The following is a 15543-nucleotide window of genomic DNA, read 5'->3' on the forward strand; positions in this document are numbered from 1 at the left end:
CGAATTTGTTTCATCCCGCATCGGGAGATAGGGCAGACATTTGACAATGGCGCTTGATTGCCCTACTAGATACCGCCTACGAGATCTTTGTCAAGACCTTGAGTCTGTGGCTACGGCCCCATCTTGCTGACATCATTCACGACACTTAGACAAGTTTTGTTTAGGAATGGAGCATCCTGCACAACATCTTCACCTTTTGGGTAGCAGTCAATTGGACCTAGAAGGAGACGCAACCTATTGCACTCCTCTCGGATTTTGAGAAGGCTTTAGTGGCCTTTTCTAAAAGGCACCAGGATGGGCTTCTCAGACCAATAGATTCGAGAGAACTCTACCTTATATACGAAGGCTGCCAGTATTAGGGGTCACACGGGGAGGCCTTTCTCCTTTCACTCTGTACGCCAGGGCTACCCTCTTGATCCATTCCTTTTCCTTTTTGGGCAAAGGCTCTTCACTTTTTCCAATGCTCCAATGCAGGGTCCTCACTAGGATGCATCTTCCGATCCGCCAAGAGGAGTTACTGGACTTACAGTTTGCAGATGACAAGGCCCTTTTTGTGGAGGGCATGGCAGCAAGTCTAGAGGGAGGCTGGGGAGCCCTCGTGTTTCATTGTCTGGCATCTAGGGCTAGGATCAACTTGTTACTTAACCAAATCAATTGGTTTCCTTACAACAACCGAGGAGGTTCAAGAGATCTTAGACTAGGGGGGTAGCTATGGGTTTTCAATCGATCCCGTGTGGTCAAACTGCAACGTAGTGAGATGTTAGGTGGGCATCGGCAACTTAGTGGAGCAACCAATAGCCCCAATACTAGACAACGTGCGGCACAAGCTATTGTATTAGAGCTCGGCCAAACTCTCTTTAGCAAGGCAGGCCCTTGTAGCCAATCAGGTCCTCTTAGCCACAGCATGAGGACTCTACATAGGGTATGGCAGTTCTTATCTGTGGGACTCATCTCAACCCACCCCCGGTGTCTGAGGAGTGGGCGCTTTCTCTGGCACCCAGAGATCCGGGATCATGAGGGATTCATGCTGGGAGGAGTGGACACATTAGTTGGGTGCAGTGGAATAGTAGAGGCACATGTCATAGCCTTCTCTCTCTTGAGATGGGCCGGCACAAGGATATTGGAGCCATCCCTAAGTCCTAGAGGGAGTGTCTATACAATGCCCCAGCCCCCCCTCCCGTGGTACATGCATAGAGTCCTTGGCTCCTTCCACTCCATGCATTACAGAGTGGGTCCCCAGGGTTTTCTACAACCAAGACAAGTCACAAAGGGAGATCTAGAGATAGATGTGGCCCTACGGATGCTAAGAGTTACAAGGAATCAGAGTAGTGCGGCGTCTAGGCAAGAGATGTAGCGTTGACCAAGTGCCAGTGCCGTGGGGCAAGACCGGACATGTTGGCAGCTTTGGCTCTAGAAGGGCTGTTAGGGTCACATTATTTTTCCAGGCATAATAGGTATTAGCTAGGGCTTTTAACCATTGAAGCTAAGGACTGATTGGTCTAACCCTGTAAGAGCTATGCTCTGCATTATATAAGGGTGCCCTGGGCGGCTAGTCTACGCTGCTGCTGGTGCCTCCATGTGAGGCCTAAAGCCCCCCTTTATACCTGCTGTTGCAGGCTGCGACCCAGCCCGTGTGCTGGTCGCCTATATTCTCCCTCCGATGCCGGCCTGAGTCTCTCTCCCCAACCCTCCTAACTCTCACTGCCCCTTGTCCCCTCAAATCGGGGGCTCACAGATGGGCACAGTGAGATTCTAACACCCCCCCTCAATGTCACAACTGTGGGCCAATTCCCATACGTCTGATGAGGTGCTCCATCTGTTCTCGAGGGAGTGCCTTCGTGAAGAGGTCGGACAAGTTGTCGGTCGTCGGGCAGTACATGAGCTCGATCACATCGTCGATGATGAGCTCTCGAACAAAGTGGTAATGAACTTCGATGTGCTTGGTCCGCGCATGCTACACTAGATTCTTGGCAATGGCTATGCAACTCTGATTGTCGCACATCAGCACTATTGCGTCCTCCTGACACACGTCCATGTCCTCCAGAATCCACCTCAACCACAGTGTCTCACAAGTTGTTGTACATGCGGCTCTGTACTCTACCTCTATAGATGAAAGGGCCACTGTGGGTTGCTTCTTACTCAGCCAAGAGATGGCACCAGATGCAAGTAAGAAGCAGTATGCACCGGATGCAAGTAAGAAGCAATATCCTGTTGTTGATCTTCTGGTGTCAGCATCACCCGCCCATTCACTGTCACAGGACCCGCCTAGTTCGATGCCTTTGGTGTAGGTGATCCCATAGGTGCAAGTACCCTTTAGATACCTCAGCACCCGTAAACCTGCATCCCAATGACTCTTCCTGAGAGAAGCAGAGAACTGGCATAATAGCCCAACTGCATAACAAATATCAGGTCGAGTATTGGTAAGGTAAAGCAAGCTTCCTACCAATCGTCGGTACAAAGGAGTATCGACCGGCTAAGATGTGTCGTGAACACTTCCGACCTCCATGAAAGTTACTGCTGTCCTGCAATCTTCCATTTGGAATCTCTTCAGAAGTTCTCTGTAATATTTCTCCTGTGAAATGAAGATCCTGTCTTTGGCCTGCTTTACTTCTATCCCAAGGAAGTAGTGTAATAACCCAAGGTCAATCATCTCAAACTCAGTCATGAGTAGCTCCTTGACCTGGGAAATCTTCTTGACATGGTCACCTGTCAAGATAAGATCATCAACATAGAGAATGAGTACCAATCGCAACCCCTTCTCAATGAACAAGTAGAGGTTTGCCTCAAAAGGACTCCGAACTCCGACTTAGCCCTATCTTCTGAAACAATACATCTATCCTTTGGTACCAAGCTCTGGGGGGCCTGTTTCAGCCCGTATACTGCCTTCTTCAGCCTGCAGGCCTTTAATGGGGACCCTGGATCTTGAAAGCCTGGTGGTTGCTCGACGTACACCTCCTCCTCCACGGTTCCATTAAGGAATGCGAACTTCACGTCCATTTGAAATATAGGCCAATGGAATTGGACAGCAAGGGCAATCACTGTCCGGATAGTAACCATGCGAGCTGTGGGAGCAAAAGTTTCATCAAAATCCATGCCTTCAGTCTGAGCAAAACCTTTTACCACTAACCTTGCTTTGTACTTATCCAAGCTGCCGTCCGATTTGAATTTAAGTTTGTATACCCACTTAGTGCCGATGACTTTCCGTCGCGGGGGCCTTCTCTGCCTACATGGCAGCCTGCCATTCTGGATTGTCCTTCGCCTCCTCGAAGGACCTTGGCTCTTCAGGCTGAGCCACCAACGCAAAGCTCACGGATGGGGTCTTCTTAAGACGTTGCGACCGACGCAATCCGAAACTGCTACTCTTAGGTATATCGGTGACCCGAGAGTCTTCCAATGTTCTTAGGTACCATTGGGGCAACCTCTTCTGCTTCTCAATGGGAGGAGGAACTGAAACTGCTTCTGGAACATCCTGCTCTTTCTCAGTACCTTGTGGAACATCAGCTTCCGATTTCGCCACCTCTTGGATGGTCAACCTGGGGCGGGGTCAGTTGGGGGGTTGAACAATCTCCTCCTCAATCTGAGGCTCCTCCTGGGGTGCAGGTTCCTTTTGACATCCCGACTGATAAGAATCTGCTTCTTTACTAGGTCGAAGAGTCGATAGGCCTTGGATTCTTCGCTATACCCAACAAAGATACATTTTCTGCTCCGGGAATCAAGCTTGGTCCTTTCTTCCTTGTGCACATGCACCCATGCGTTAGAACCAAAAATTAGAAGATGAGTAATACATGGCTTCTTACCATAATATGCCTCATATGGAGTCTTGTCCTTGACGGCCTTCGTCGTGGTCCTGTTGAGGATGTGTACTGCTGTATTTACAGCTTCACTCCAATAGGCTTTAAAAAGGTTCCTCCCTCGTAACATAGCAAGCCCTGTCTCCGTGGTAGTTCTATGCTTCCTCTCGGCTACCCCGTTCTGCTGAGATGTATGTGTTGTGGTGAGTTGTCACTTGATCCCATGCTTGCGACAAAATGTGTTGAGCTCCCCCCCTATCTGTATGGAAAATCTTGACATTCTCCCCTATCTCCTTTTCAACTCTGGCCTTCCAGTCCTTGAATTTCTCGAAAGCCTGTGACTTTTTAGCCAAGCAATACACCCAGGTCATTCTACTGAAATCATCCACAAAGAGAAGTGAGTACCTGGAGCCTGCCCATGATGCTGTAGACATTGGGCCACAAATGTCGGCATGAACCAACTCAAGTGGTTTGCTGGCCCGAAACGAGGCCTCTTGTGGGAACTTGTCCCTGTGCTGCTTGCCTTCTAGGCAAGCCCGACAGACACCATCCTTCCCTGTAATGGGTGGAAGTCCATCCACCATCTTCGACTTTGACATTTCAGCCAAGGTTCCATAGTTGACGTGACTGAAGCGCTCATGCCAAAGTTTGGACTTTCCGTTGTCTTCATGAACCAACATTGCACTGAGGCGGTACAGTGCGTTTTCTTCGACTCCTTGGGCCACCATCTGTCCATTTGCTTTGGACGTCACAGTGACCTTGCCATCCTCAAAGAGAACTGACATGTTGTTCTTGTCCATCTGACTTACAGACAGTAAGTTCTTGCAAAGGTTGGGTACATAAAGTACTCCAGAGATATCCTTCTCCTCTCTCAAGGTCGCAATGAAAGGAATGCTACCAATGCCCTTCACAGGACATGTCCGGCTATCCCCGACACAAACTTTGGAATCCGGGTGTGTACTTTCCATGGTTTTGAACCAAATCTTTCTGTTAGACATGTGCTTGGAAGCTCCGCTGTCAACATACCAACCCTCTTTGCCTTCACTGACTGCAAACGCTGAACAATGTTCACTGATTAAAAACAACTGTCATGTCATCACATTGGCAGAATCATTCTTAGGCTCTTCTTTGATCCTGGCTTCTCTCTTCCGCTTCTGATCCGCCTTCTTCTTTCGGCATTCCTTAGCGGAGTGGCCAAGCTTTTCACAGTAAAAGCACTTCATTTTCTTCTTTCGGTCAATGTCCTCTGACTTCTTGAACTATTTTGACTTGCCTTTTCCAGGCTTGTCTTTGGCCACTAATGCCTTCTCATCAGTTTGCGTAAAGAGTTTCTCTCGAGCCAAGCTCCTCAATGGTGACTGGCTTAGTCCGTTGACCCGTAGTGACCGTAGTCACAAAACTTTTGAAACTCCGTTGCAACTTGTGGAGTGTGAGCAACGCCAATTGGCTCGAGTCCACCTTCTGACCAACCGCTGCGAGCTGGTCCCGCACGACTTTCACCTTTGTCAGATGGTCATGCACACTATCACCCTCGTTCATATCAAGATTATAAAGTTGATGCTGAAGAGTAATGATACGGGCTGTATTGTTGGTTTCATACAGCTCCTTCAATATGGCCCACTATTAAAAGTGGCAGCGGAAGATGCAAGCAAACTGAAGCTACAGAATCACACAGAGAACACTAGAGACAACAAGATGTGCCACAAACAGATTTGCTGTAACTCAGCCCATAAACCAGGGCAGCAACTGTAATACAAGGAGTCTTGAACAGGATGAGAAATAGGAGCTGCAGAAGGGGCTGAACTCGAGCAGAGGATAGGGGCACAAGGAGGCTGCAGCCTGAGAGCACGGAGGCTGGAGGAGCCTGAAGCGAGGAGGCAGGAGCCTGGGATCGAGGAGGCTAGAGGAGCCTGAAGCGAGGAGGTAGGAGCCTGGGAACGAGGAGGCTGGAGGAGCCTGGAGCGAAGAGGCACGAGCCTGGGAACAAGGAGACTGGAGGAGCCTGGAGCGAGGAGGCAGGAGCTTGGGAAAGAATGAGGGATCTGCAGAGGGAGCGTGGGCAGCCAACAGGGCAGCTAAGGGGCTCAGGTAGGAACGGCCATGAGCAGGCAATGACTGGAGCCCTGAGGAGCTGCTGGAGTGGGTGAGTGAAATGAGGAGGGGGAGGGCCCTTATACAGGGAAGGCCAGAGGGTCGGTCTAGTTGGCCTAGACCGACCAGCTTGGTCGGTCAGCCAACTGGGCCGACCAGCTGGTCGGCCAGGGGCTGGTTGGCCAGGACCTGGTCGGCCAGGGGCTGGTTGGCCAGGACCTGGTCGGCCAGGGGCTGGTCGGCCTGGTCTACCCCCTCTGTCCCCCTGCTTCGGCCTTGTTGCGTGGGAGCTGGTGTGCGCCCTGTGGAGGCCTGGAGATGGCAGTCTCAACACCCCCTCTCAGCTCCAGGGTGTGGCACAAGACCCAGAGAGCTGGCATGACGCTGGAGAAGGGGAGAGGAAACAGGTTTGGTAAAAATGTCGGCGATGTTGTCGGTAGTGGTGCTGAAGAGAGGCAAAATGGTACCGTCAAGAACCTTCTCTCGAGTGTAGTGGTACTGAATTTCGATGTGTTTTGTCCGAGCATGGAAAACCGGATTGCGAGCAAGGGTGATACAGCTTTGATTGTCACAAAAAAGTGTGGTAGGAGCATGTTGCTGAAAACCACAATCGAGAAGAAGGCGCCGAAGCCACACAGCCTCACAGGTGGCACTACACATAGCACGATACTCAGCCTCGGTGGAGGATAGGGCGACCGTGGGTTGTCGTTTACTGGACCAGGAGATAGCCGCAGAGCCAAAGGAGAAAACATAGCCCGTGGTAGAGCGGCGAGAATCGGGGTCGCCAGCCCAATCAGAGTCACTCCAACCTCGGAGAGTGAGCGGGGAAGGAGAGGAGCCACCGACAGTATATAGGAGCCCGAAAGTAGAGGTCCCCTGAAGATAGCGGAGGAGACGTCGAGCAGCCTGCCAATGAGAAAGCGAAGGGGTTTGCATAAAGGTACTGAGGGTGCCGACAGAGAAGCCGAGATCCAGTCGAGTTAAGGGAGGAAAGAGCAACAAGCTTGTAGATACCATTGGTAGAATGGCCAGTCCAAACCGGGCTGTCCGGTAGCACGATCGCGGATGGTAACAGAGGCCGCTTCAAACTCGACCTTCATATTGTTTTGACAAATCTGATGAACCGAAAGGAGATGAAAGCCGAGAGACGGAACATAAAGAACACGAGAGGAGTGTTTACCCCCTTTGCCATCAGGAATAATATCAAGAGAGCCCTCTGAATGAACAGGAATAGAGTGCTTGTCGCCGATGCAAACACGACCAGGATAAGGAGTGAGATCCTGGAGCAGCGAGGAGGAGGGGGTCATATGCCGAGAGGCCCCACTATCAACGATCCATTCACGAGCATCGGAACTATGGAGAGCCAATGACTCTACTGCAGGAAGGGGTACCGAATTCAAGAGCTCAAGGTGAACAAATGCAGGGGTGGGGGTAAGGGAAGCATCAGCCGCAGCGGCCATGGGTGCGTCAGCTCGTTTGTGTTTGCGGTAGGGACAATTGCGCCAATAATGGCCAGGAGTGCCACAATGATTGCAATTACCTTTGGGAGCAAGACGGTCACTGGAGGGATCTGAAGAAGATTAGTTAGTGGCAGAGGACGGAGCATTCTTGGATCGAGGTTTGGGACGATGGGCCACAAGAGCCTCCGAAGGACCATCAGAGGATTTAATGAACTGTTCCTCCTGATCCATCATCATGGGGACAAGTTCCTCCCAAGTGATGGTGCTGAGGCGGCCAGAGGTAATAAGAGAAGAATAGAATGCGGCGTATCGACTGTCAGTAATAACATGAGATAAGAGAGTAATAGCCATATCTTCGGAGGAGATAGCCTTGCCTACATGGAGGATGTCCTGATGCATGCTCTGCATTTTATTGATGTGGTCCCGTATGGAAGGGGAAGTAGCCGGATCGAGGCGACGAAGCTGAACTTCCAAGGAGATACGTTTCATGGGAGTGACGCGAAGGTAAATGCCATCAAGGAATTCCCAAATAGCACGTGCAGAAGTAAGGTGCTTGATATGATTGAGAACCCCTGGTTGACAATTGAGAAAGATGAACGAGCGCACACGAGCATTCAATTTGTCCAAGATAAGAGAAGCATGTGGATCCTCCTCAGGAGACGGACGAGGGATCCCGGGATCAACAAACTCGGCAAGATCATAAGATTCCAATACAGATGCCATCTGAATTTTCCAAAGGGAATAGTTGGTCCCATCTAACTGCCGAGCATCTGGAAATGTAGGAAGAGTGGGGATGCGTACAGGCTTGTCAGACTCTTGAAAGAAGCTGGACATAGGGGGAACGCGAAGATCCGGAGCAGAATCCTTTGTTTCAGCAGCCATGACTGAAACCAGGGAGTGGACAGCAACCAGGGGCTGAAGAGAACGGGGCTGGTGAGCAGATCGAAATCTAGAACGGGGCTGCCGACAAGAGGAAGGCAGCAAAAAATATATATATATATAGGGGAAGAAGAGAGCTCTGTAGTCAGCGGGAAAGAGAGTTGCCGACGAGGACAAGCTCCTTCAACTTCATCAATACAGGAGCTCCAAGATCAGAGAGTATTCTGGTGCTCTGATACCATATTAAAAGTTGCAGCGGAAGATGCAAGCAAACTGAAGCTACAGAATCACACAGAGAACACTAGAGACAACAAGATGTGCCACAAACAGATCTGCTGAAACTCAGCCCATAAACCAGGGCAGCAACTGTAATACAAGGAGTCCTTAACAGGATGAGAAACAGGAGCTGCAGAAGGGGCTGAACTGGAGCAGAGGATAGGGGCACAAGGAGGCTGCAGCCTGAGAGCACGGAGGCTGGAGGAGCCTGAAGCGAGGAGGCAGGAGCCTGGGATCGAGGAGGCTAGAGGAGCCTGAAGCGAGGAGGTAGGAGCCTGGGAACGAGGAGGCTGGAGGAGCCTGGAGCGAAGAGGCAGGAGCCTGGGAACAAGGAGACTGGAGGAGCCTAGAGCGAGGAGGCAGGAGCCTGGGAAAGAATGAGGGATCTGCAGAGGGAGCATGGGCAGCCAACAGGGCAGCTAAGGGGCTCAGGTAGGGACGGCCAGGAGCAGGCAATGACTGGAGTGGGTGAGTGAAATGAGGAGCTGCTGGAGTGGGTGAGTGAAATGAGGAGGGGGGGTCGGTCAGCCAACTGGGCCGACCAGCTGGTCGACCAGGGGCTGGTCGGCCAGGACCTGGTCGGCCAGGGGCTGGTCGGCCTGGTCTACACCCTCTGTCCCCCTGCTTCGGCCCTGTTGCGTGGGAGCTGGTGTGCGCCCTGTGGAGGCCTGGAGATGTCAGTCTCAACACCCACGCCTCTGAAGACATCTCTACCAACTAGATATGAGGGATCACAGCATCTGCTGTCGTGCCGATTAGCATTGCTAAGGCTTGAGCATCCCTCTCTTCACGGAGTTCATCCGCATCTGCTTCAAATAGAACCTCACCTCTTTTGTCCACAATGTCCTCCGGCTTCTCCTCGGTCCCAATCACTATCTTCCACAACTTCCGTGCCAACAGATGGCTTCGGATCTTGACTTTCCAGATTGGATAGTTCGTCCCATCGAGCTTTCCAACTTCACCAAAATTGGGAATGAATGAAGAAGGAAGATGACTAGAGAAGGAGGAAGGACGAGCAGTGGGTGTAGAGGCTTCTGAACGCTGATCCATCTCGGTGAATAGCAAACTGAAAAACTGAAGCAAAAAAGATGTACTGACCTCCCGTGCTAGCCTAAGCTGAAAACAGAATCGCCTTTCTGCCAAGGGACTCCTTCCTTCAAAGAGTGCTTTGATGAACAAGAGTTGAGAGCCTATGGCTCTGATGCCATGTTAGAAATGAAGAGGAAATGAATCACTCAATCCTCCACCCAAGACCTCTCTAACTCTTACACACTCAGCTTAGATAGATGACCACAGATGCAACAGAAACATACTCAGAAATAACAGCAAGTATAGATGAAGAGAGAGAGTATATTCATCCACCGGATGGTGGGCAGAAAATGGCTCCAAGGGAGCAGTACAAAACACAGCAGGGTGCTGGAGAAAACTGATGAACTCTCTCTCACAAACTGACCCAGATCTGAGTGCTGAACACTACCTTGGAGAGGGCTTTCTGTAATGCACTGGATAATAGGCTGAATGGAGAAGTGGGCCTTTTATAGGCTCTGCCCAGGCCCCTTCAGATGACCGACCAGCAGGGTCGGTACCCTGTCTGGTGGCCGACTATATGGGGCCCATAAACCGACCAGGGTTGGCCCTGGTCGGTGGCCCTGGTTGGCCCGACTTGGCCAGCCACAGGCCCCTATATTAGGGTGCCCTGGGCGGCCAGTCCGTGCTGCTGCTGGTGCCTCCATGTGAGGCCTAAAGCCCCCCTTTATACCTGCTGTTGCAGGCTGCAACCCAGCCCGTGTGCTGGTTGCCTATATTCTCCCTCCGATACCGGCCTGAGTCTCTCTCCCCAGCCCTCCTACCTCCCACTGCCCCTTGTCCCCTAAAATCAGGGGCTCACAGGTGGGCACATTGAGAGTCTAACATTGGTGAAGTCCCTCTGCATCCTCTACGACTTAGCCACAATCCGGAGGGCCCCTTGCAGATCCTTTGTGTTGCGGGAAGCTCCACTGGCCATGTGGGATCGTCTAAAGTTCTCTGTCCTCACAACGGAGGCACGTCCCATCTACTTGTACCTGTGAGACTTCTTGATGTCTGAACAAGAAACTACACAAAGACTCCCATCAAAGCGAAGGGAAACACACAGCTCAAGTCATCCAAGAGTGTATGCCCTGCTCGCACACTTCTAGGATGCATGGCCCAATGTGAACACACTCCCCAAAGTGGGGTTGAAGACAATCAACTTACCAACATAGCTTATCCCAAAAACATGCCTGAGACCCCCATGCTCCATAAGGACCAGCATTAGCCCAAAAAAGGGGGCTGGACCCTGGCAAAGACCTCCAGCTCGTACAGCATTTTAACCAGTTCAGGCAGCTATTCAGACGGCTGTATGGAAGTGCAAGCAGTCAGGAAAAAGGCTGCAAACAGCCCATGCCACCTCACACAGCCTGAGGTGTGGTAATGCAGCAGCTCATATACCTAGATGAATCCAGGAACATGCCCAAACTCATCCTCTAAAAAGACAACACAGTGAAGTTTCAATCTCATGATAGTCACTCATAAGGTTGAAAACCATAAACTCCATCATGCAAACTATGACATCCCCACTGACATCATCAGCGCCCAACAGTGGTAGCATAAACGTCTGCTCTCACACATACAAATCCACACACCCACACATACTTGAGCATGCATGTATACAAAGGTCTTCATACTGAGTTTCTGTCGGCCCTCCAGAGGTGAAGGGCAGACTCATTCGTGACAAAGGCAAGCACTCAAGGAGAAGGCTAATCAAAAAGTACAACAGCTTGTGAAGACTTTACAATTTCACTTTAGTCTCTTCCAGACGAGCATCAAAGCAAAAAAATGCTTAGACCAAGCAGCTCAACCTGTTGAGACAGCAGATTGAAGTGCCATTGCAGCGAACTTGCATCAACCAAATATATAAGAAACAATATCTTATTCAACAGCAGATAGAGTGGAGAGTTCAAACAACCCCCAGATCCTGCAGGGAGGGTAGCATTGGAAGAGAAGAAAGCAGCTGCATTTTTAGGCATGACAGCCGCCATCTCAAATCATCCATCACATTTACAGGGCTCAAAAGGAAGAGTAGAACACCACATAGCCACAAGCTTGTAGTCAACCAGGTTAGACTGAGGAGTGCTAGAATAAATTTAAATCGCAGCATATGTGATTGCCAAATTCGCTTTCTTCTTCTTCTTCTTCTACGTATATCAATCAACTTGATACCTGTGAACTTCACAATAATCAAATCAGAAAAGGATGAAACAGTTTCAACTCACCATAACAAACTCCACAAATGCAATCCGGGTTGAATGATGGTAGTCCCCTAATAATCTCAAGCGTGCTACCTGTCCAAGACAGAAGTGAAGGTCTGACAAACATGCTAAGGATTAAGCCATGCCAGCAGCAGCCCAAAGAGCTTCCAGCATTCTGGAAACACAATATAAATCGAAGGGTTTACCTCGCCGCATAAAGACTCGAAAAAAAGCTTTACATCGGCCTGTGATACCTGCATGCAGAAAGCATTATGGGTGGTATCCTTCAATGTGACCCCACAACTGGACATGGGGTTGAGTTCAATTTCTTGAAATTGCATGAGTTGTCAGAAATTCCATTGACAATGTTATCCTCCCATGATCCATTCCATTGACAACCTTATCCTTCCATGATCCATCTTCTGCGATGAGATGAAAGGTTTGAGATCAACAATGTAGTGAACTTCACCTTTTTGTCAATGTTTGTGCAGTAAACTGTCCGCGCACACATCTCACGCTCATCTTCAGACTGCCAACAGCAAATGCAAGGAGTACCGCATTTGGTTTAGAATTAGCCCTTAGAACGCCCGACCATTGCAACAAATCAAGGACTGAGTTCCAGTGGTATAGATACGAATTAATGACATTCTACTTCATTACCCCAGGACCATTGCAACAATCCAAGGGCTGATTTCCAGTGGTATAGATATGAATTAAAGACATTCTATTTCATTACCCGAGGAAGAAATGTGGGGTTTACGGGGACAATTGCAGTCTTGGAAGGCAACACTCTAACGGGGTAATAGCCCAACATAGTTCCAGCAAGGTTCAATGCTGCCCGTGCACCCTCTGTTGAGAGCCAATAAGGGGTGACAGGAAGCTTTTGTTAGCAAAAGCCGTAGAGAAGTAGAAAGCTAAGCTGCCGGTAGACTTCGCTCTCTAAACAGCAGATTTTGGCACTCACCCTCGTCGGTAAATTCCACGAAGGCAAATCTCAGCACAGAATTTGGATCACCACAAACCCGGCAATCTACCACCTGTGATGGACCACCACAAAGTCTCCGCTTATGAGTGACCGATTGTGCAACCAACATCCATTGAAAGGAAAGCAAATCCTGACTCCACTTGAAAAGCTTGACAAGATCTGACCTGGCCGCACGTGATGAAAAGGGCTGCCAGTTGCTCCTCGGTGACCTGCAAATTAGCATCAACATGTCGGAATTAAAGAACAAATGCACCCTCCAATAATGTGGCATTTCTCTGATTCTAGATTCCCAGACGAATGAAGCTTCCAATAAAAAAAACAGATAAATTCGCAACCCGTGCTCCCTTCCGATGGATTGTTTAAGAGGAGAAACAAAATTTCAGTCTGTGAACAAGCAAAATTTTGAACTTTCGGCAGAACAAGCTAAACCCACATGGTGCCCGGAAAGTTGAAAGTTATTTGGATTCAGGGCAATGTACTAGATTTCCATTCGAACAAGTGGCAGAAATCGCGTCAATAATCAAGGTGAATTGTACATGGCGGTGCGTTTGACGTGACTCTGCTAGAAAACGTTGTGTGGAGGGGTACACCTCAGATCACTTAACCTGCTGATCGATGTCTGAAACATAGACAGTCCTTCTGACACAATCTTCCCGTTGCGCTCTGCTTGTTCTACTGGTGGCTCGACGCCTTCCCGGGTTGTAGCCATTTTTCTTCTGATAAGAGATCGTTAGAGGAAGAGGGGAAACAGAGTAACGTGTGCCATCAGACGCTGTCAAATTCTAGATGAAATGGCCTCTGAAGGAAGGAAAAATGCTCCGATCTGCACCTGAGCTAACACAATTACCTTGCGATTGGCCCCTTTGCCGGCCGCAGCTCCTTCAGAGGTGGAGCTTCCATCGATATGGGAAGGAGGCACGAACTCTTTAGCCAAAGGGTTGAGCTTTGACAGAAGATCTTCTAATTCACGCATGCTGTCACGATTATACAGCTTCTGTCCGTCCAGGGAAGATGCAGAGCTCCCATCGCTCGCAATTTCACGATGCGCAACGCCATTGGGTCGAGCGTGCGGCAATGGGGGCTGATTTGGCTCAGATTGAGGCTCCTGTCCTGAGTCAAATCGCTGCTTCTGCTGCTGCTGCTGCTGCTGCTGTTGCTGCTGCTGCTGCAGCAGCAGTTGCTGGTGGTGGTGGTGGAGGAGGAGGTGCTGATGGTGCTGCTGCTGATGCTGATCGAGATCTGGATCAAGTTGGGAGAATTGGGAGAAATTCCGGGGAGGGGGGGGGGAAGAGAGGCCCAATGCGGGAAGGGACAAGGCGAGGCCATCGGGAGAGCTCTCGACGACGGCCATGGGGGGGGGGGGGGGGGGGGGAGGGGAGATGGGAGGGCAGGGGAGGGAAGAAGAGGAAGGAAGGTAGCTAGGGAGGGGGGAAGAGCTTCGCCATGGCGAGGTGATGCGAAATGCAGAAAATGAAGCTGGCGAGTGTGTTTGTATGCATATGCAAATGCAAATGCATGAAGAAGAAGAAGCAGCAGCAGCAGCAGCACAAATGCTTTCTTTCTTTTTCTCTTGTTTTGTTGTTCATCAAGGAGGCCTAAGATTTGCTCTCTTTAGAGTGAAATTTTCCTTAGACTTATAAAGCATTCAAGCACTCGTCGTCTTCTTGTCCCAACTATAAGCCTCGACTTCCCCTCCTCCCCCTCTCTCTCTCTCTCTCTCACCCCTGAGTAGGACTTGGTGACAATTTGATTTCTCTCAAAGAGAAATTTGGAGTCCTGTGGAGGCTTCTTTTTTAGCACGACCTTCCAGTACAAGTGTCGTGGCTGCGCTCAGGTGCTGGTCATGAAGGATTCACTTGTGCTCGACTAGGTTTGCTAGTTTGGAACTTGGGTTTTTGCTGGATATGGTCTTGCGCTGGCCTTTAGGTGACTTTGGTTCTTTGCATGCTTCACATCCATGCCATAGCTTGGCGTTCTTGTCTTCATCTCGTGTCAATCAGTTGTACATGGAAGAGGCAAAGGAAATTCCTTTCCTTCCCGACTGTCTTCGGGCAGGCCATATGAATGCAATTCATCTTGTTTTTTCTTTGGGTGAAAACACACCACATTGCTCCTTCTTTGAGACATTGTAGTTGTGCCACAACTACTTGCTACTCACATTATTGATCTCCTCATGCACTCCGTGTACCACTTGCTATGAAGATTGTCTACCAAGCCTACCAACTTGTTCATTAGCAACACCTCCATGTTGAATACCAACTCTTTTCGATGGGTTCCACATTTGTTGTTAGGATAGTATGGTAGCTAGTTTTCCTTTTTTTTAAGGAGCCACGGTGGCTAGACTAAGCTTGTGTGCTGCAACCCTATCACCTACCACATTCCAAAAGTAGCATCCCACTTGGCTTAAGGGCACCAAGTTTGTCCCACCACTAGATTAAAAACTTCAATTTTCTGTGTTAAAACTTGCAAGATCGTGGATGCATTAGTAATACATTCCTCTATGCCCCATGTGCAAAAACTTCATTGGTTGTGCAAATAGTTGGCATTCTTATCCTACAAGAGAGGTAGATAAGTTCCTCTATGCTCCCATGTGTAATAATTGCATCGGTTGTGCAAATAGTTGGCATACTTATCCTACAAGAGGTAGTTAAGCTAGTAAGGGCAATGCTCTCTTACATAGGCATTCATAGACCAAAGAAATACTCAAACCACTTCCACCATGGTATTTTATCAATGTTTAAAGTGTGGGTATTCCCACTTTGATCTTTAGGAAAAGAGCACGTTGTACTCAA

General features: G+C 49.6%; 1 protein-coding gene across 2 annotated transcripts in view; it reads right to left on the reverse strand.

The window, feature by feature from the left end:
• LOC147905265 (polyadenylate-binding protein-interacting protein 12-like) overlaps positions 1-14344 on the reverse strand; it is a 63533-nt gene extending 49189 nt beyond the window's left edge. The window contains exons 1-8 of one of the 2 annotated variants that reach the window (XM_087396939.1): positions 13599-14344; positions 13357-13467; positions 12916-12960; positions 12731-12803; positions 12503-12615; positions 12236-12295; positions 11973-12011; positions 11791-11859 (exon numbers count right to left, since the gene is read on the reverse strand). In XM_087396939.1, coding sequence (XP_087253065.1) covers positions 11791-11859; positions 11973-12011; positions 12236-12295; positions 12503-12615; positions 12731-12803; positions 12916-12960; positions 13357-13467; positions 13599-14102 — 1014 coding nt within the window. In that variant the 5' untranslated portion in view covers positions 14103-14344. Of the gene's footprint in view, positions 1-11790; positions 11860-11972; positions 12021-12235; positions 12296-12502; positions 12616-12730; positions 12804-12915; positions 12961-13356; positions 13468-13598 lie in introns of both variants that reach the window. The other variant, XM_087396866.1, reaches the window with a different exon arrangement.
• Between the last annotated feature and the right edge of the window lie 1199 nt (positions 14345-15543).

Source organism: Dipteris shenzhenensis, chromosome 1 (genome assembly GCF_047967505.1).
Source record: "Dipteris shenzhenensis isolate YYH24624 ecotype China chromosome 1, Dip_SZ_1.0, whole genome shotgun sequence".
In the NCBI taxonomy this organism is placed as follows: Eukaryota; Viridiplantae; Streptophyta; class Polypodiopsida; order Gleicheniales; family Dipteridaceae; genus Dipteris; species Dipteris shenzhenensis.